Raw genomic sequence first — 16,559 nt, forward strand, 5'->3', positions numbered from 1 at the left:
CGCGAGGAGCTGCTGCAGGGAGTCGTGCTGGAGACGCACGGCCCCGCTTGGTACCCCGATCTAGTTTCGTCAGAGGCGAACTTCAAACGGCTCAAGGCGTTCGCGTACAAGTGGCATGTGAGGAGGACAGCACCGGACAGTTCGGCGCCATAGGGTGCCCGTTTTGTGATAGTCGCAGCCCCAGAACAGGGAGAGTAGCATATACAGGGTGTCCCGTAATGTAACGTCAAGCCGGAACTGGGTGTTGAGGCAAGTTGTGCTGGTTATCAGAAAAATATAAAAAAAAATCTATGTGGCATATTTTCAAAATAATAGGCATTTAAAAAAAATCTAAAAATTCTACTCCAGGTGACGGTCCTTTTACTCGTGTTGCCACAAATCTTCACTTTTTCCAAATTTTTTTTTTGTTATGTAGCCCTGAATAATGCTTCTCTAAATTGTTATCAAAATTACAAAACCAGCTGCTCCAGGTTGGATGAAAAAAATACATTATTCCCAAAAAAAATTTCAAAATAAAAATTTTGCCTAGTTTAAACTGACTATACTGAAAAAAAAATGTACTACGCGAGTGTGGCAAGTGACGTCATAATTTGGCGCATTTAGTAAGGATTCCAAAATGGTCTAACACTTGGTAAATTTTTGCTCTAATTGTCGACAATTTTTTGTTTTTTGGAAATAGTCCCGTTTTTAACTTTATCTACCTTGGTTAAAAATTATTATTCTAATGTGCCCAAAATTCAAGTTTCTGTGACTGACTACCGTACAGTCAGTCACAGAAACTTTTGTCACCATGACAGTAATTAGTAGTTGACATACTGTGACAAAAGTCACCCGTGCGCGCGCGCCTTTACTACCTGCTCTGCCTGCACTTGTACTTGGTAACAGGGATAATAAGGATATGAAGTTTCGGTTATGGATACGGTTACGGATATGTATTATACCGGTTTCGGTTACGGTCACGGATATGAAATCATTTCAGATTATCCGAAAGTTTCGGATAATTTCGGTTACGGAATTATTAGAATTTCAAAAATGTAGGTATAATACAAATAGCAAGATGCTGCGTGAGCGTGACCCACATAGCTACTTTATGTACCAACGAAGACGACACCTATGTATGATAAAGGTAAAACAGGCTGGCATATTAGATGGTGCCAGCGAATGCCAGACAAGTTGGTAACAAATATTAAGATTTAAGGTACAATTCCAAGACGGGCCGCAGACCGCAAACTGCAATACTATGAAATCGGCAGCGCGGCATTGCAGCTGCGGCGTGTATACTGCAGATTTCATAGAGTTTTGCAGTTTGGAATTGTACCCTTAGACTCCGCCTTTATCCGAAACTATCCGTAACTTTTGAATCAGTTTCGGTTACGGTTAGGGATATTTTTTTATTTCGGATATCCGATAGTTTCGGTTACGGTTACGGATATCCATAACATCCCTGCTTGGTAAGATGGCCCTCTCCGTCCCGCTCATACCTTTTAAAATGGCTTCTCCGCCTCACTTAAGCCAGAAATTTGAATTTTGGGCACATTAGAATAATATTTTTAACCAAGGTAGATAAAGTTAAAAACGGGATTATTTCCAATAAACAAAAATTGTCGACAATCACAGCAAGATTTTACAAAGTGTTATACCATTTTGGAATCCTTACTAAATGCGCCAAATTATGATGTCACTTGCCACACTCGCGTAGTACAATTTTTTTTCAGTACAGTCAGTTTAAACTAGGCAAAATTTTTATTTTGATATTTTTTTTGGGAATAATGTATTTTTTTCATCCAAGTTGGAGCAGCTGGTTTTGTAATTTTGATAACAATTTAGAAAAGCATTATTCTGGGTTACATAACAAAAAAAAAATTTGGAAAAAGTGAAGATTTGTGGCAACACGAGTAAAAAGACTGTCACCGGGAGTAGAATTTTTTGATTTTTTTTAAATGCCTATTATATTGACAAAATGCCACATAGATTTTTTTTTTATATTTTTCTGATAACCAGCATAACTTGCCTCAACACCCAGTTCCGGCTTGACGTTACATTACGGGACACCCGACAAGGAATTAGATCAAAGAATTTGTAGGGAGTCAAGCGTTGCGCGCGGCAGAGTGCAACCTGCTACGGCAGACGCAGTTCCGCGCGCATCTCCCGCGATTCGGCCAGTTATAACCGTAAGGTTGGCATGGCCATGGGTGGTGGTGGGTTGTCGGATCGAGGCGCCATCAAGTTTGATGATTGGGGGCCTCTGGAATTTCCCCCTGATTGTCATCATAGACGACTTGGCAGGAGAGAAACTGAAACTGAAAATTGAAACGGCAAGGCTACTTTATTTTAGCTATTTTCACAGTATAATGTCATACGGCATATTGTTGTGGGGCTCAGCTGCGGACATTAAAACTGTGTTTGTTCTGCAGAAGAGAGCAGTACGGACCATTTATAACCTTGGACCCCGATTTTCCTTAAGAGAATTCTTTAAGGCGCTACCTCGTAAAATTTGTTTTCAACAAGCTCCGCACCCGCGAAAGCGTCACTCGTCGCGACGAGTCGGTCGCTTCGTAAAATCAGAGTAAAATTTGAAATTGAATGAAAACGAACATGGAAACAATGGAGTCGCGTCACAAATGTCTTTTTTTGATTTAACACGCTCACTGCGTTATGAGGTTTAAAAAGCCACATGCAGAACTTATCGCAGGTGCGGCAGTCATAATCGCGTTCTCTCACTCTGTGCGGGGGGCGACTATTTTAACATTTCTATGAGTACAACAGAGACAAATATATCAAATAGTAGTGAGATATTGGGCATTCTAACTCACATTCGTTCGGTCACAGAGGTGACCTCACTCGTTCGTTAGAATGCCCAATATCTCACATTCGATGGTGAGCAATGGAGAAATAAATTTGTGCCTGACAAAACATCACGTTTACCGAAATACAAAGTAAGTAAGTAATGCAACCAGATTTTTACTATAAAATGTCTTCAAGCGCACACTAACCAATTTAGAAAACAATATTTTCTAAATTGACCCAAACAGGTATTGAACCGGGGACCCACCACGTTCAAGGCGGTTCTCGGAGCCACTATGCTATCATGCAAAAAAAACTTACATACTAACTTAAGTTTTTTTGCTATGCCAATAGAATGTAATCATCATAATAATGTTAAACATTTTATAAGTATTAAAACGTGTAGGTAAACAAGCATTACTATCGATGGAAATCCTAACTACATTATTTAGAAATACAAAGTGTGTTTGTTTATTGGTTCGTTTGTTAAGCTTTTTCGTCATACTTACACAACCAATCTTTATCAAATTTTGTATACACGTTGTAGGACTACAGAAAAAGATAAAAATCCCTTTCATCCAGAAGAAAACATATATTTAAAGGAGCTTATAATAACAATGCGGGCGGAGCCGTGGCAACAGTTAGTTTTAAATAATTAATTATTTATAAGTAGTTAGTGTAAAATGCATCATCATCATTTAGGACCGCATGCGCACATATTTCGCTGCGTGTTAGGTTACGTACGTATGAGTGTTGCGACACTTCCGATACACATACCTAATGCATCCATTCCTGATTGTTTTATTTAATCGATGAATGAAATTAAAATATTATTATCCGCCTTCGTTTTGACTTTTTTTTTAAAGAGTTTTAACAACATTTAGTTAAAACTAAATAAAACTATGATACTATATAATTTCACAGCCATTTTAACAAAGCTTCTAAAAACCTTAACATGATTATAAGCTTAAATAAAAGAAAAAAATGAAGTTATAATAGAATTGAGAGCATTTTATTTTTATTAACTATAACACTAGTTGAGTAGGTACCGTCGAGCCACGATCTCAGGGGTCTGGGTTCTATTATCTACCAAGTCGAGCAAAGATGTATTTTATTTATTGAACATAACACGAGATTATCAACCAGTATTTTCTATAGAATGCATAATTAAGCCAATAACATAATAATTTAATGTATTAATTTAGACAACACACTGATTAATGTGATGGTTTTAAAGTAACATAATAATTTAGATAAAATTGATTTCTACATTAACCTGACCAGGAATCGAACCAGTGACCCACTGTGTTCAAGTCGATACATCGCGCTATCCACTACGCCCTCGGGTCGTCAAACTTGATTACATTGATTGTAACTTTGCTTTGCATTTGGTAACAAGTAAAAATCATCTGTTGTACGTTATTTTCGATCTTAATGTCTTTTATAAACATTAAATTTTTTAAATGTATTTGTTATAATAAACCTATATTATTGACCAAAGTGGAAGTTACCCGATGGGTGCCGTAGCTAACTTTATTTGTTACTTATCTATTTTTTACATTTATTATACCTAATTTAATTTATCGTTTTATATTTTTATATTACCAAAACATAACATAAAAATAAGCTCCCGATTTTAACCTGATTGATGAGAAGGATACTTACTTTAATAAACATGATATTAAGAAAAAAATATTTTTTAACTGAACTTTATAATTTAGGTCAATTAAATAATAAATACGCAAAGTATTTTTCACTCGCTAGCTATTTGCGTCACTTGCAAGAATGCACAAATTGTAGCAGTGCTGACTTTGCTATTACGCACAGCTAGGGCCGTCAAAATTTCTAACAAGACATACGAGTCGTAGCTCTCAAGTTCGCTCGCGTAAAATTTTTCAGCTCAATTTTTTTTTCGATAATTTGTATAGTGGATATACATATTTTTATCGACTATAGTAAGTAGTTTTTTTTATTTTTGTTTTTTTTAAATCTTTTAAATATTGTTTATACTACTCATCCAACTCATAAAATTTTGCATACACATTGTCTGGGTACAAAATAGAAATAAAGGTACCTCTCATTCTCAAAAAATGTACTGTTCCCGAGGATACAATATAACTTTTAGATGATCGTTCGAAATAATAACTTGATCTAGTAACATAAACTCACCGACTGAAAAACGACATCTACACACGTATGTAATTGAAAGCGTAGCTTAATTTAATTGATTTAAATTAAAATATTAACATTTTCAATAAATAATAATATCCGCCTCTAGTCCCAAACTAAGCAAAGCTTCTACTTTGGGTACTAGACAATGGATAAAAACATACTTAATTACTTTTTGTAAATATATATGTTACGGTTAATGTGATAAATTGAAAATTATTAATAATAACCGGTTATTATGAATAATTACCGACAGTCGCGGTAAAAGTGATAAATTAATCACATTTAACAGTGATTATTTAATAATTCAACCTTAGTACTAACAAATTTCATAAAAGAGAACAACATCTTGTGTACGTGCTAGTGTACAGCCAAACTTTTGAACGTTTTGATATCATAATATTAATACAATTTGGCATAATGAGTTTGGAATGTTTCTTGCATAATATTACTTTTCCATGATGCCTATAACATAATGTTTTGATTTAAAGTGAAAAATAGGTTAAGGTGCGGCGGGGGTGGCCCTTGGGCCACCCCTAAGCCGACTATTTAGTTTTATACACACATAAATGATCTCATATTAATCACATTTACCAAATCATGCGGTAATTATTCATAATAACCGGCGATTATTCATAATTTTCACATTTATCACTTTGACCGTAACATATACATATTATACATAGAAAACACCCAGTCCAATACAAACAAATGTGTTCATCCAAACAAATGTTTGTACTGTGCGGGAATCGAACCCGCGACCCATGGCATAGTAGTCAGGTACGTGAACCACTACACCAAATGGCTGACAAACATATCTATCTATACTTATAATAAATCTGTAGAGAGGTCAATTCTGTACATGAAATATATTTTCAAAATAACTATCAGTGGGTGATTAGTTATCGATACTGATGCCAAAAATACAATCAGTAAAATTTTTGTCTGTCTGTCTGTCTGTCTGTCTGTCTGTCTGTCTGTCTGTCTGTCTGTCTGTATGTTCCTTATAGAAACAAAAACTACTTGACGGATTTTAACGAAACTTGGTACAATTATTCTTCATACTCCTGGGCAGGTTATAGTATACTTAGAAATTCCCACGGGAACAGGAATTAGCGGGAAAATTATTTTGTATGAAAAATCTAAACCGCTTAAGTTAGACGCTTGAAATTTGGCATGTAGGTACCTTAGTAAACTTAAAGCTTAGTTACAACAAGGAATTCCCGAAATTCCCACGGGAAAGGGAATTAGCGGGAAAATCTTTTTGTATGAAAAATCTAAACCGCTTAAGTTAGACGCTTGAAATTTGGTATGTAGGTACCTTAGTAAACTTAGAGCTTAGTTACAACAAGGAATTCCAGAAATTCTCACGGGAACGGGAGTTAGCGGGAAAAAACATTTGTATGAAAAAATCTAAACCGCGTAATTTAGACGCTTGAAATTTCGCATGCAGGTACCTACCTTAGTAAACTTAAAGCTTAGTCACAACAGGATATTGCAAAATTCCCACGGGAACGGGAATTAATGGGAAAAAACATTTGTATGACAAAATCTAAACCGCGTAAGATAGATGAAGGGGGTAAAACGAGATCCACGCGTACGAAGTCGCGGGCGGCCGCTAGTAGGTAATAAATAAAGAAATAATTGTTATTAACCATCACGTACGTACGTACGAACCACATATTAAGCATTAATACAATGTTTTCCGTGCAAAACTATTAGTCACAACTAGTGAAGCAACGAATACTACTTTTACGAACATAGATATTGACAGTTAAAAAAAGTATTCGTAATTATTTATTCGCCGAATACGAATATTAGGTAAATGTTCCCACTATTCGACGAATACGAATATTCGTATTCGTTGCATCAGTAGTGACAACCCTAACACATTATGTTGACTTAACAAATTATTTGCCAATAAAATCGGGAATTTTTCGATCAGTGCCTCATTTTGTGCCTTACAAGTCCGCGCTTCAGATTTGGCTGCAAGAAGTACAAAGTAAAGTGAAGTTGTTCCTCGAGCTCTACCACGCTGCTCTTCTACAGTTCATAGTGAGTTCCATCCTTCTACATACAGCATTCAAAATGTAAGTTATTTCAAGTATTGAAAATATTCTAAGTCCCAACTTAAATTTATTAAGCACTTAGAATATTTTCCACTGTCTCATTCATGAGTAATGAGCAAATCTAGTGTCTGTTTGCATTATGTTTATAATTGAATTTATTTCACAGGTCTGACTCTGAGTTCAGCGACAGCCCATCAGTGCAGATCGAGCGCCAGCCCAAGCCCAAGAGAGCCAAGGAGCCGGCCAAGCGCAAATCCTCAGCTAACAAAAGCGTTAGCAATTGCCGTTCAAGGTATTATATTTATTTTTACTAAAATCTTTATAATGACTTCTGTCTCTTATCTTTTCTGGGATCCATAATATTATAATAATATCATTCACAAGAAAGTGTTAAAGTACCTATGTACGAATCTGCCCAGATATTTAAGTATCTTTGTAAGTATTAAAGAAGTCTCCCAAAAAAGTAACGGTAACCTGGAAGACCTATGCCAGGAACTTATGCCACTGATAGAAGGAGTAGAACAACCGACCCAAATATCAGAGCAACTCAGTATGGAGACAGAGGAATCCATCAGCACGGCAGAAAGGGCTGCTTGCGGCTCACACTCGCTGACTGATGAATACACCGCCTCCAAACCCACTGGCAGGAAAATGTCAAGTGCGGCAAAAAAGCGCTTCGGAGCTCTGAGGCAGCTGGGAGTGGAGCCGAATATGGCTTCAACACTGGCGGTCAAGAGCTTCGCTGAGCTGAAGCAGATGGGGTACAAGTTTAAGGCCTCGCAACCTGAATCTGGGCGCAAACCGGTAAAACGGGTTCGCTCGGAGGAGGAATCGCCAAAGGGACATATTACCAAAGTCCCAAAGGTGAGTGAGACCTTAAACACCTCAACCACCGTAGCCTACAGCGAGGCCGTACGCTCAATCCGGGTCGGCATAAAAGACTCCAAGTCCTTGATGACTAACACACAACTGGAGTCGCTGCGCAATACCATCCTGCAAAGCATTGCCAAATCCGGAAGGGGCGAAGGGCCTAAATTCGTGGGCTGCTCCTTTAAGCCAGGCTGGCTCCTCATCACGTGTGAGGACGAGCGCTCAAAAACCTGGCTTGAGAATATAGTCCCCCCCCTCAAACCGTGGCCGGAAGCAAGCCTCGTTCTCTTGAGCGAGTCTGAAATCCGAAAACCTAATGTGGGGGTGGTATATATTCCTATCTCTGAAGCCAGCAGCGCAACGCGGGCCTTAGAATTCTTCGGTGCTCAGAATGAGGGTCTGAACACCGAGCACTGGAAGGTCCTCAATACGAAGGTTGACAAGGGAGGTCTAACTCTGACCGTATCCCTAGACGACCACTCGTTTGAGGCCCTAAAGATGATGGACCTAAAGGCCAACATTGGCTTCAAAAAGGTCCAGTTCAGAATTAAGGGCCCCATACAGGACTCCAAACCCTCCGCTGAACCCCCGACCACCGCCGCAACCACCACCACCTCTACCCCCGTACCCGCATCCTTAACCACCCCCCCTGAGGGTACCGTGCAGGTCCGCACAGGACCACAACGGGTCAACCCTCCTTCCACCCCCTCAACCTCCACTTCCACATTTCCAAACAGGGGAAGGGGAACGCGGTTTCCCCCCAACAAGGGGACCACAAGGGGCGCACATCCGCCCAGAGGAAGGGGGCAGCACAGAGGACCGTACCGAGGGCGGCGGGGCACACAAGGGCGCCGCGGCTCCCAAGCACAATAGTCCCCACCAACCTCAACGCCCAAAGGGGATGGCGATACTACAGGCCAACCTACACCACGCTATCGCAGCCTCTGCGGTCATAGAAAAGATCTTCAGCGAAGGTGGCCTGGACATCGCCCTCATTCAAGAACCATGGATAAACGCCGACTCCATGGTAGCCGGTCTGAACAACGCTGGTAAGATTCTTGTATGCGAAAAAGGCCGCAAACCTAGGGCTTGTATCGTGTTTAACAAAAATACTAACTTCTTACCTGTTCCAGAACTTTGCAGCGAAGATACTGTCACCGCGTACGTAGAAGTCAAAGGGCCGAACAGGTCCAAAGTACTCTTCTGCTCGGCATATCTTCCTGGAGATAAGCAAGATCCCACTGAAGAACTGACTAACGTCCTGGAATACTCTAGAAGACAAAAGTCGGAACTGATAGTGGGATGCGATGCTAACGCCCACCATACCATCTGGGGAAGCTCGGATACCAACATGAGAGGTGAGTTACTATCCGATTTTCTTCTATCTAACTGTCTACAGGTGCTGAACAATGGCCACACGCCAACATTCGTAACAAAAACCAGACAGGAAGTAATAGATATAACATTCGCAACAGAAAATGTGTCAAAATGTATAACAAAATGGCACGTCAGCAGCGAGAACTCAATGTCTGATCATAGACATATACGTTTTGATATTTCAGGGCTGGTAGAAGCTCAATATCCAAGAGTAAGAAATCCAAAAGACACCTCCTGGGATATGTATATAACCCTGCTCAGTGAGAATCTAAAGGATATACCCAAAACTATCAAAACACCGGACTCTCTTAATGCCGCGGTCAAAATGCTCAATAATGGCATAATCAATGCCTACGAACGAAGCTGCCCCGAAAAAGAAGTAAAATCTAACAAATCACCAATGTGGTGGAACAAGAAGCTAGAAAAGCTCAGAGCCATCACACGTCGTATATTCAACCGTGCCAAACCGTGCGACTGGGACAAGTACGGAAAGGCCCTAACAGAATATAACAAACAAATCAGAAAAGCTAAAAGAGCCTCTTGGCGACGCTTCTGTGAAGAAATTGCACAAACTAACAAAGGAGCAAGAATTCACAAAATCCTCGCTAAGACCCCAAACAACTATCTTGGACTACTAAAGAAGCCAGATAACTCATTTACGAACACCGAGATGGAGACTCTGGATCTCCTTAGGTCTTCACACTTTCCGGGTTCGTACCAAATCAATACACAAAGCAATACCCAAAGGAATGATGAACTCCATAGGGCTAAATGCTCAGACTGGAATAAGGCCTCCAATATCTTTAGGCCTAACCAGATTAGATGGGCTTTGGAAAAGTTTAAACCATTTAAATCAGCGGGAGAAGATGGCATCTTTCCTGCTCTTCTACAAAAAGGTACTAACTTACTTCTCCCGCATCTGGTAAAAATATTCAGAGCAAGTTACGCCTGGGGTATTATACCAGAACCATGGAATTGGGTCAAAGTTCGTTTTATACCCAAAACGGGGAAAAGGGACTACTCACAACCCAAATCCTTCAGACCCATAAGTCTAACATCCTTCCTGATGAAGGCCATGGAAAGGATAATAGACCAGCACATTAGAGCCAAATACTTAGTGAAAAGACCACTAAGCATCAACCAACATGCATACCAAAAGGGAAAATCTACTGAAACAGCCCTGCTCGATCTGGTCGATAAGGTGCAAAAATCCCTAGAGGATAAGCAAACGGCCCTATGTGCTTTTCTCGATGTTGAAGGTGCATTTGACAACGGTATAGAAACCATTCTAAAAGGAATGGAGGCAAAAGGGATTGATATAAGCACCATCAGATGGGTAAAAAACATGCTCTCCAACCGAGTAGTAAACATAACCCTCAATGCTGCAAAGCTTGAATTTCTTGCCACAAGAGGATGTCCACAAGGAGGCGTACTATCCCCACTTTTATGGACACTAGCAGTAGATCAACTTCTTACTAAGATGGCAGAAAAAGACTATGATACTCAAGGCTATGCTGATGACCTAGTGGTTATCATCAGAGGTCCCTGCCTGAGCACAATTTCAAGTCTAATGCAAGGCGCTCTCAACACCATAAGTAGGTGGTGTAGAGAAAACGAATTATCTATTAATGCGGATAAAACAGTGATAATACCATTCACGAGGAAGAGAAAACTGGAAAAACTGGTAAATCTGAAATTAAACGGAAAAACTCTTCTTTTCTCAAGCGAAACCAAGTATCTAGGGGTAACTTTTGACCAAAAGCTTACTTGGAATTCGCACCTAAACAACATCATTCAAAAAGCCAAAATGGCTCTGTGGAGTTGTTGTCGAATGGCAGGGTCAAGATGGGGACTAAAACCCGCAATCGCCCTATGGCTGTACACAGCGGTCGTGAGACCGATAATAACCTATGCCTCTGCCGTCTGGTGCGGCAAGGTCAACCAAATGACAACAATACAGAAATTGAGCAGCCTACAACGGCTAGCCTGCATCACAGCAACCGGAGCACTATCAACGACACCAGGGGCTGCATTAAATGCTCTGCTTGATCTTATACCACTGCATATGCATGTGCAAAAAGAAGCCAAGCAGAGCACATATAGAATCTGCACCCGCACGAAAGTCAGATGGGCTTCTCAAAATCTGATAAGACTCAAGGAATCAGTACTTGAAAACAAACTTCTGTGCATGCCCAGTGACGACATGCATACGGAATGTAACTTCACCAAACTATATTCCGTAAACATACCTCCTAGAGACAAATGGCTAGAAGGCCAAATGTCATTTAAGGAAGGTAGTCACGTCTGGTACACGGACGGATCCAAAAAGGAAAATAATGTAGGTTGCGGGATCTACGGAGAGAGGCCTAAGCTCAAAGTTAGCCTAAACATGGGGACTGAAGCCTCAATCTTCCAAGCCGAGGTCTTTGCCATAAACAAATGTGCAGAGATAAACTTGGAAAGGAAGCTCCAGGATCAACACATCTACATCAACTCAGACAGCCAAGCAGCACTGCTGGCCTTAACATCCTTCGAATACACGTCAAAATTGGTGCAAACATGCACCGAGACACTGAATGCACTGGGAAATACCAACAAAGTAACGCTTACATGGGTACCAGGACATTCGAATATAGAAGGAAACGAAGTAGCAGATGAACTCGCCAGAGATGGAGCCGATAACCCTCAAATCGGCGTAGAACCGTTCTGTGGCATTACCAAACAACGAGCCACCACGCTACTAACCGCCCTCTGCAAACAAGAGGCTATTGAGTGGTGGAAGTCTACATCGGGACAAAAACACTCAAAAGCACTCATTCAGGGATATAGCAATAAAGTAACTAAGGAACTGCTAAAGTTCAAAAGATACAAAGCCTGTGCAGTGACTAGAATACTGACCGGCCACTGCAAACTAAACAAACACAAATCGAACATGAACATGACCGAGGAAACTCTGTGCAGATTCTGCCATACAGAAGAAGAAACGGCCATGCATGTTCTTTGCTCATGCTTCCCGCTTATGAGCAAAAGAAGTATCCATCTCGGGCGACACATCATGCACCCGGATGAGATAGCAGATATCACGCTCCAAAGAATCTGGAATTTTATAGACTCAACGGGACTAAGCAGTGAACTTTAAAGACAAGGGCTGCCACAATAGATCAAACCTGGTCGAGTTGGCGCAAATAAAGGCCCAAAAACCAATAATAATAAGTATTAAAGAAGTGACGATAACCGAACGGTTGTTTATTTCACAGGTCTGACTCTGAGTTCAGCGACAGCCCATCAGTGCAGATCGAGCGCCAGCCCAAGCCTAAGAGAACCAAGGAGCCGGCCAAGCGCAAATCCTCAGCTAGCAAAAGCGTTAGCAACGACCATTCAAGGTAATAAAATTATTTTTACTAAAATCTTTATAATAACTTCTGTCTCTTTTCTCTTCTGGGATCCATTATATCAATCACAATAAAGTGTTATAGTATGTACAAATCTACCCAGATATTCGAGTATCTTTCATAAGTAATAGAGAAATGACGACAACCGAAAGGTGAAGGTGTGGGTTCGAACCCCGCTCGACTATTAATTAATCATCATATTTAGCTTACCACTACAGGATTAAGTAACTTGTACATATTTACAAATTGTTTAGAATGTCTGTTAACACAATGCTTTTAATATTTTTCAGAACCAGTAAGAAAAAAACAACTGGCGTTTTCGACGTGTTCAACCTACAAGACGGTGAACCGGTCCTCGAACGACGTAGCTCAACGAAGCCAGCGTCGGTGTTGTACAACCGCGTGGCTAACGGGCAGACGCGGCGCACCGCGCATCTCGACGGCGCCTTCTACGTGGAGCTGAAGGTGTTCAACGCGGCGGACGTGGACGCGGGCGGCGACGACCTGTGGAAGAAGTCGTTGCTGTGGCTGAAGCTGCGCACCGATGAAGACACTGCGCACTGGGATCGGATCCAAAAGTTTGTGAGGGAGGCTAGCTCTCTGTTCAACGAATCGGAGGCCACATTGTATTCGAATAACATTAAATTTAAATAGGTGTGTAAATTACATTTATAAGCATCAATAAACATACTTATTTCTATATCAAGCGTTCATTAATAACCAACATACATTTCAATACATTACATAATTAACATAACTTTGAGTAATTTATTTCATTAGGTAATTAATTATGCCTTTCTGTTCAGTCTGTAGTGTGACTGTGGGTAACAAGCAATGGATAGGGCACTTAAGAAGTAGAATACATAAACAACACAGTGATAATGTAGTAAGCTCAGACCACGGTATAGAACTAGTCAACTCCGCTTTTCGCAATCGTATATCCACCTATAAAGTAACTGCTAAAGATGAGAATGAGCAATCATCTCTGCCAGTGTTCTTCGAAAACCTCAGAGATAAGGTAAAATCTTTAATTGATAAGTCTCTTGCCTCTCATATCTGCGTCAAGGTTAACTTCAAATTATATTTGCTGTTTTTAATGATAAAAAATAACAATACAGAATTAAAGTCATTTGGAACTAAAAATATAACAATTCACTTAAATTATAATTACAATATGTTATTCTCAGATTTAGTTTCGTATTTAATGAAGAAGGTTAGTGAGTTTGAGGAACAGGATAGCGGGTGGACATTACTCAGTAACAGTCATATAGAAATTAACATAAATAAATACCAGCCGCTTCGCGGATCAAAGTTCATTGATTTGCCCCTACACATTAAAAATAAAAAGGCATGTGTAAATATTCGTAACGATGACATGTCTTGTTTCTTATGGTCGGTCACAGCAGCTCTTTATCCAACCAGTAAGAACGTTCAGAGGGTATCTTCATATCCTCATTTCAGTAATCTGTTCAACATTGACGGAATGTCTTTTCCAGTATCTTTTACTGATATTAGTTTGTTTGAGAAAAATAATACAAATATAAGAGTCAATGTTTATGGATTAGAGAACGGTAAGCAGATTACTGGACCGTTGTATAAATCACAATACAGCAAACGAAACAGAAAAACTGTAAATTTATTATTATTAGAGCAAGATAAGTTTTCTCATTATTGTCTGATTAAAGATTTATCTCGTTTAGTAAGACACCAAATTACAAAGCATCATGGTAAATTGTTTTTTTGTGATGACTGTCTTCTATTTTTTAGATCTAACGATGAAATAGAATCTCATATATGTGCTGGCGTAAAAACACAATTACCTCAAAAGGGTTCAGTAATCGAGTTTAAGAACTATGGTCGGAAACAGAATGTGACATTCGTAATTTATGCAGACTTTGAAACCATGTTAGTCCCGGTGCAGGGGTGCGATGCTGACCCCCGCATCGCGAGCACCGTCGATCGTCAGCTACACGTTCCCATAGCATTCGCTTACTATGTAGTTTGTTCGTTCGATACCAGTAAAAATCGATTTGTGTCTTACCGTGGAACGGACTGTGTAGATAAATTTGTTGAAAGTATTTATTGTGACGTTCAATCGATTAATAGCCAACTTTCCCATACGGTTCCAATGATATTTAACGAGAAAGACGCAACTGATTTTAAAAAGGCTACTCGTTGTCATATTTGTCAACATTTACTATTTCATGACAAAGTTAGAGATCACTGTCATTTGACTGGAATTTATCGCGGAGCGGCACATAACTATTGTAATCTAATGTTTAAACTTCCTAAATTTATACCAATCTTCTTTCATAATCTTTCAGGTTACGACTGTCATCTTTTTATAACAAAATTAGGAGAAGCTCGTGGTGCACTTAGAATAATAGCAAAGAACAAAGAATCTTACGTTTCGTTTACAAAATTCATACAAGTGTCATCAGATGAATACGTACAGTTACGGTTTGTTGATTCCTTTAAGTTTTTGTCAACCAGCTTAGATAAATTGGCCAAAAGTCTAACCCCTAGTCAATTTGAACATCTAAGACTTTATTTCCCTTGTTCAAAGCAATTCAAGTTACTCACACGAAAAGGTGTCTATCCATACGAATATAATATGAACTGTTTAGAGCGGTACGAAGAAAAACATCTTCCAAGCGCGGACAACTTTTAAAACTCATTAAATAATGAGTCAATTAGTTCATCCGATTACCAGCATGCAAAGTTAGTGTGGTCTGAGTTTAAATATAAACAACCTTGGCGAATATACTGATCTTTATCTGAAAACCGATGTTCTTTTATTGACAGATATTTTTGAAAATTTTAGAAAAACGTCGAAACGTCATTGCCAACTCGACCCTGCATTTTATGTAACTGCTCCTAGTTTATCCTTCGACGCGATGCTCTTAAAGACAGGTGTACAATTAGAGCTTATTGATGACTTAGCAATTATAAGAATGATACAAGAAGGTATAAGAGGCGGCATATGTATGTGTTCGCATCGTCATGCTAAAAGTAATAACAAATATATGGCAGACTATGACCCACGAAAAGACGATGTATTTATTGTATATGTAGATTGCAATAACTTATACGGGTTTGCTATGTGTCAACCTTTGCCTTTGTCTGATTTCAGATTTTTAAATCAAGCCGAAATAGACAATTTAGAAATTACCAAAGTAAAAGATGATGACGATCACGGCTACATTTTAGAAGTTGATTTAATTTACCCTAAACACTTACACAGTATGCATAATGATTTGCCCTTTTGTTCAGAGAAATGCATTCCTCCTGGAGGCAAGACTTCTAAGCTTATCCCTAATTTATATGATAAATAGTATATTTGGTAAAACCCTTGAAAATAGTGAAAACCGAGTGAACGTTCAGTTAGTGAACCAATGGACCGATAGCAACAATAAAACAAAGAAAAAGTTAAGTGCCGAATCCCTAATTGCCCGACCTAATTTTCATAGTGTTTCTATATTTTCGGAAAAATTAGTTGCAATTCAAATGAAACCGGAAAAAATTGTTTTAGATAAACCCATTTACATCGGTTTCTCTGTTTTGGAATTATCTAAAAAACACATGTATGATTTTCACTATTCAACAATCCAACCTCATTATGGAGATCGTGTAAAATTATGCTACACTGATACAGACAGTTTTATTTATAAAATACACACTAATGATTTTTACAAGGATTTAAAAAAACATTTTTTTTACAATATTTCGATACCAGCAATTATAATCAAAGTAACCCATATAATTTATCACTTTTGAATAAGAAAGTACCTGGTCTGTTCAAAGATGAAATGGGTGGAAAAATAATAAGTGAATTTGTAGGGTTACGCCCGAAGTTATACTGTATCCAGTCTGAAAACGGTACGTTAAAAAAAGCCAA

General features: G+C 39.2%; 1 protein-coding gene across 1 annotated transcript; it reads left to right on the top strand.

Moving 5' to 3' along the window:
* Nucleotides 1-7,574: 7,574 nt before the first annotated feature.
* On the top strand, nt 7,575-13,315 carry LOC135087307 (uncharacterized). Its single transcript, XM_063982105.1, has 5 exons — nt 7,575-8,547; nt 8,630-8,941; nt 9,026-10,493; nt 12,527-12,652; nt 12,952-13,315. The coding sequence occupies exons 1-5, from the start codon at nt 7,575-7,577 to the stop codon at nt 13,313-13,315; spliced, it is 3,243 nt and encodes a 1,080-aa protein (XP_063838175.1).
* The last annotated feature ends 3,244 nt before the right edge of the window (nt 13,316-16,559 follow it).

Source organism: Ostrinia nubilalis (genome assembly GCF_963855985.1).
Source record: "Ostrinia nubilalis chromosome W unlocalized genomic scaffold, ilOstNubi1.1 SUPER_W_unloc_1, whole genome shotgun sequence".
NCBI classification, from domain to species: Eukaryota; Metazoa; Arthropoda; class Insecta; order Lepidoptera; family Crambidae; genus Ostrinia; species Ostrinia nubilalis.

Excerpts from the sequence above, each read along its gene's own strand:
- LOC135087307 (XM_063982105.1), top strand. The coding sequence starts at position 7,575 with ATGGAGACAGAGGAATCCATCAGCACGGCAGAAAGGGCTGCTTGCGGC. Across the intron at positions 8,548-8,629 it reads CTTAACCACCCCCCCTGAGG|GGGAAGGGGAACGCGGTTTC; the intron begins GTACCGTGCAGG and ends ATTTCCAAACAG. Across the intron at positions 10,494-12,526 it reads CAAAAATCCCTAGAGGATAA|GTCTGACTCTGAGTTCAGCG; the intron begins GCAAACGGCCCT and ends TTTATTTCACAG.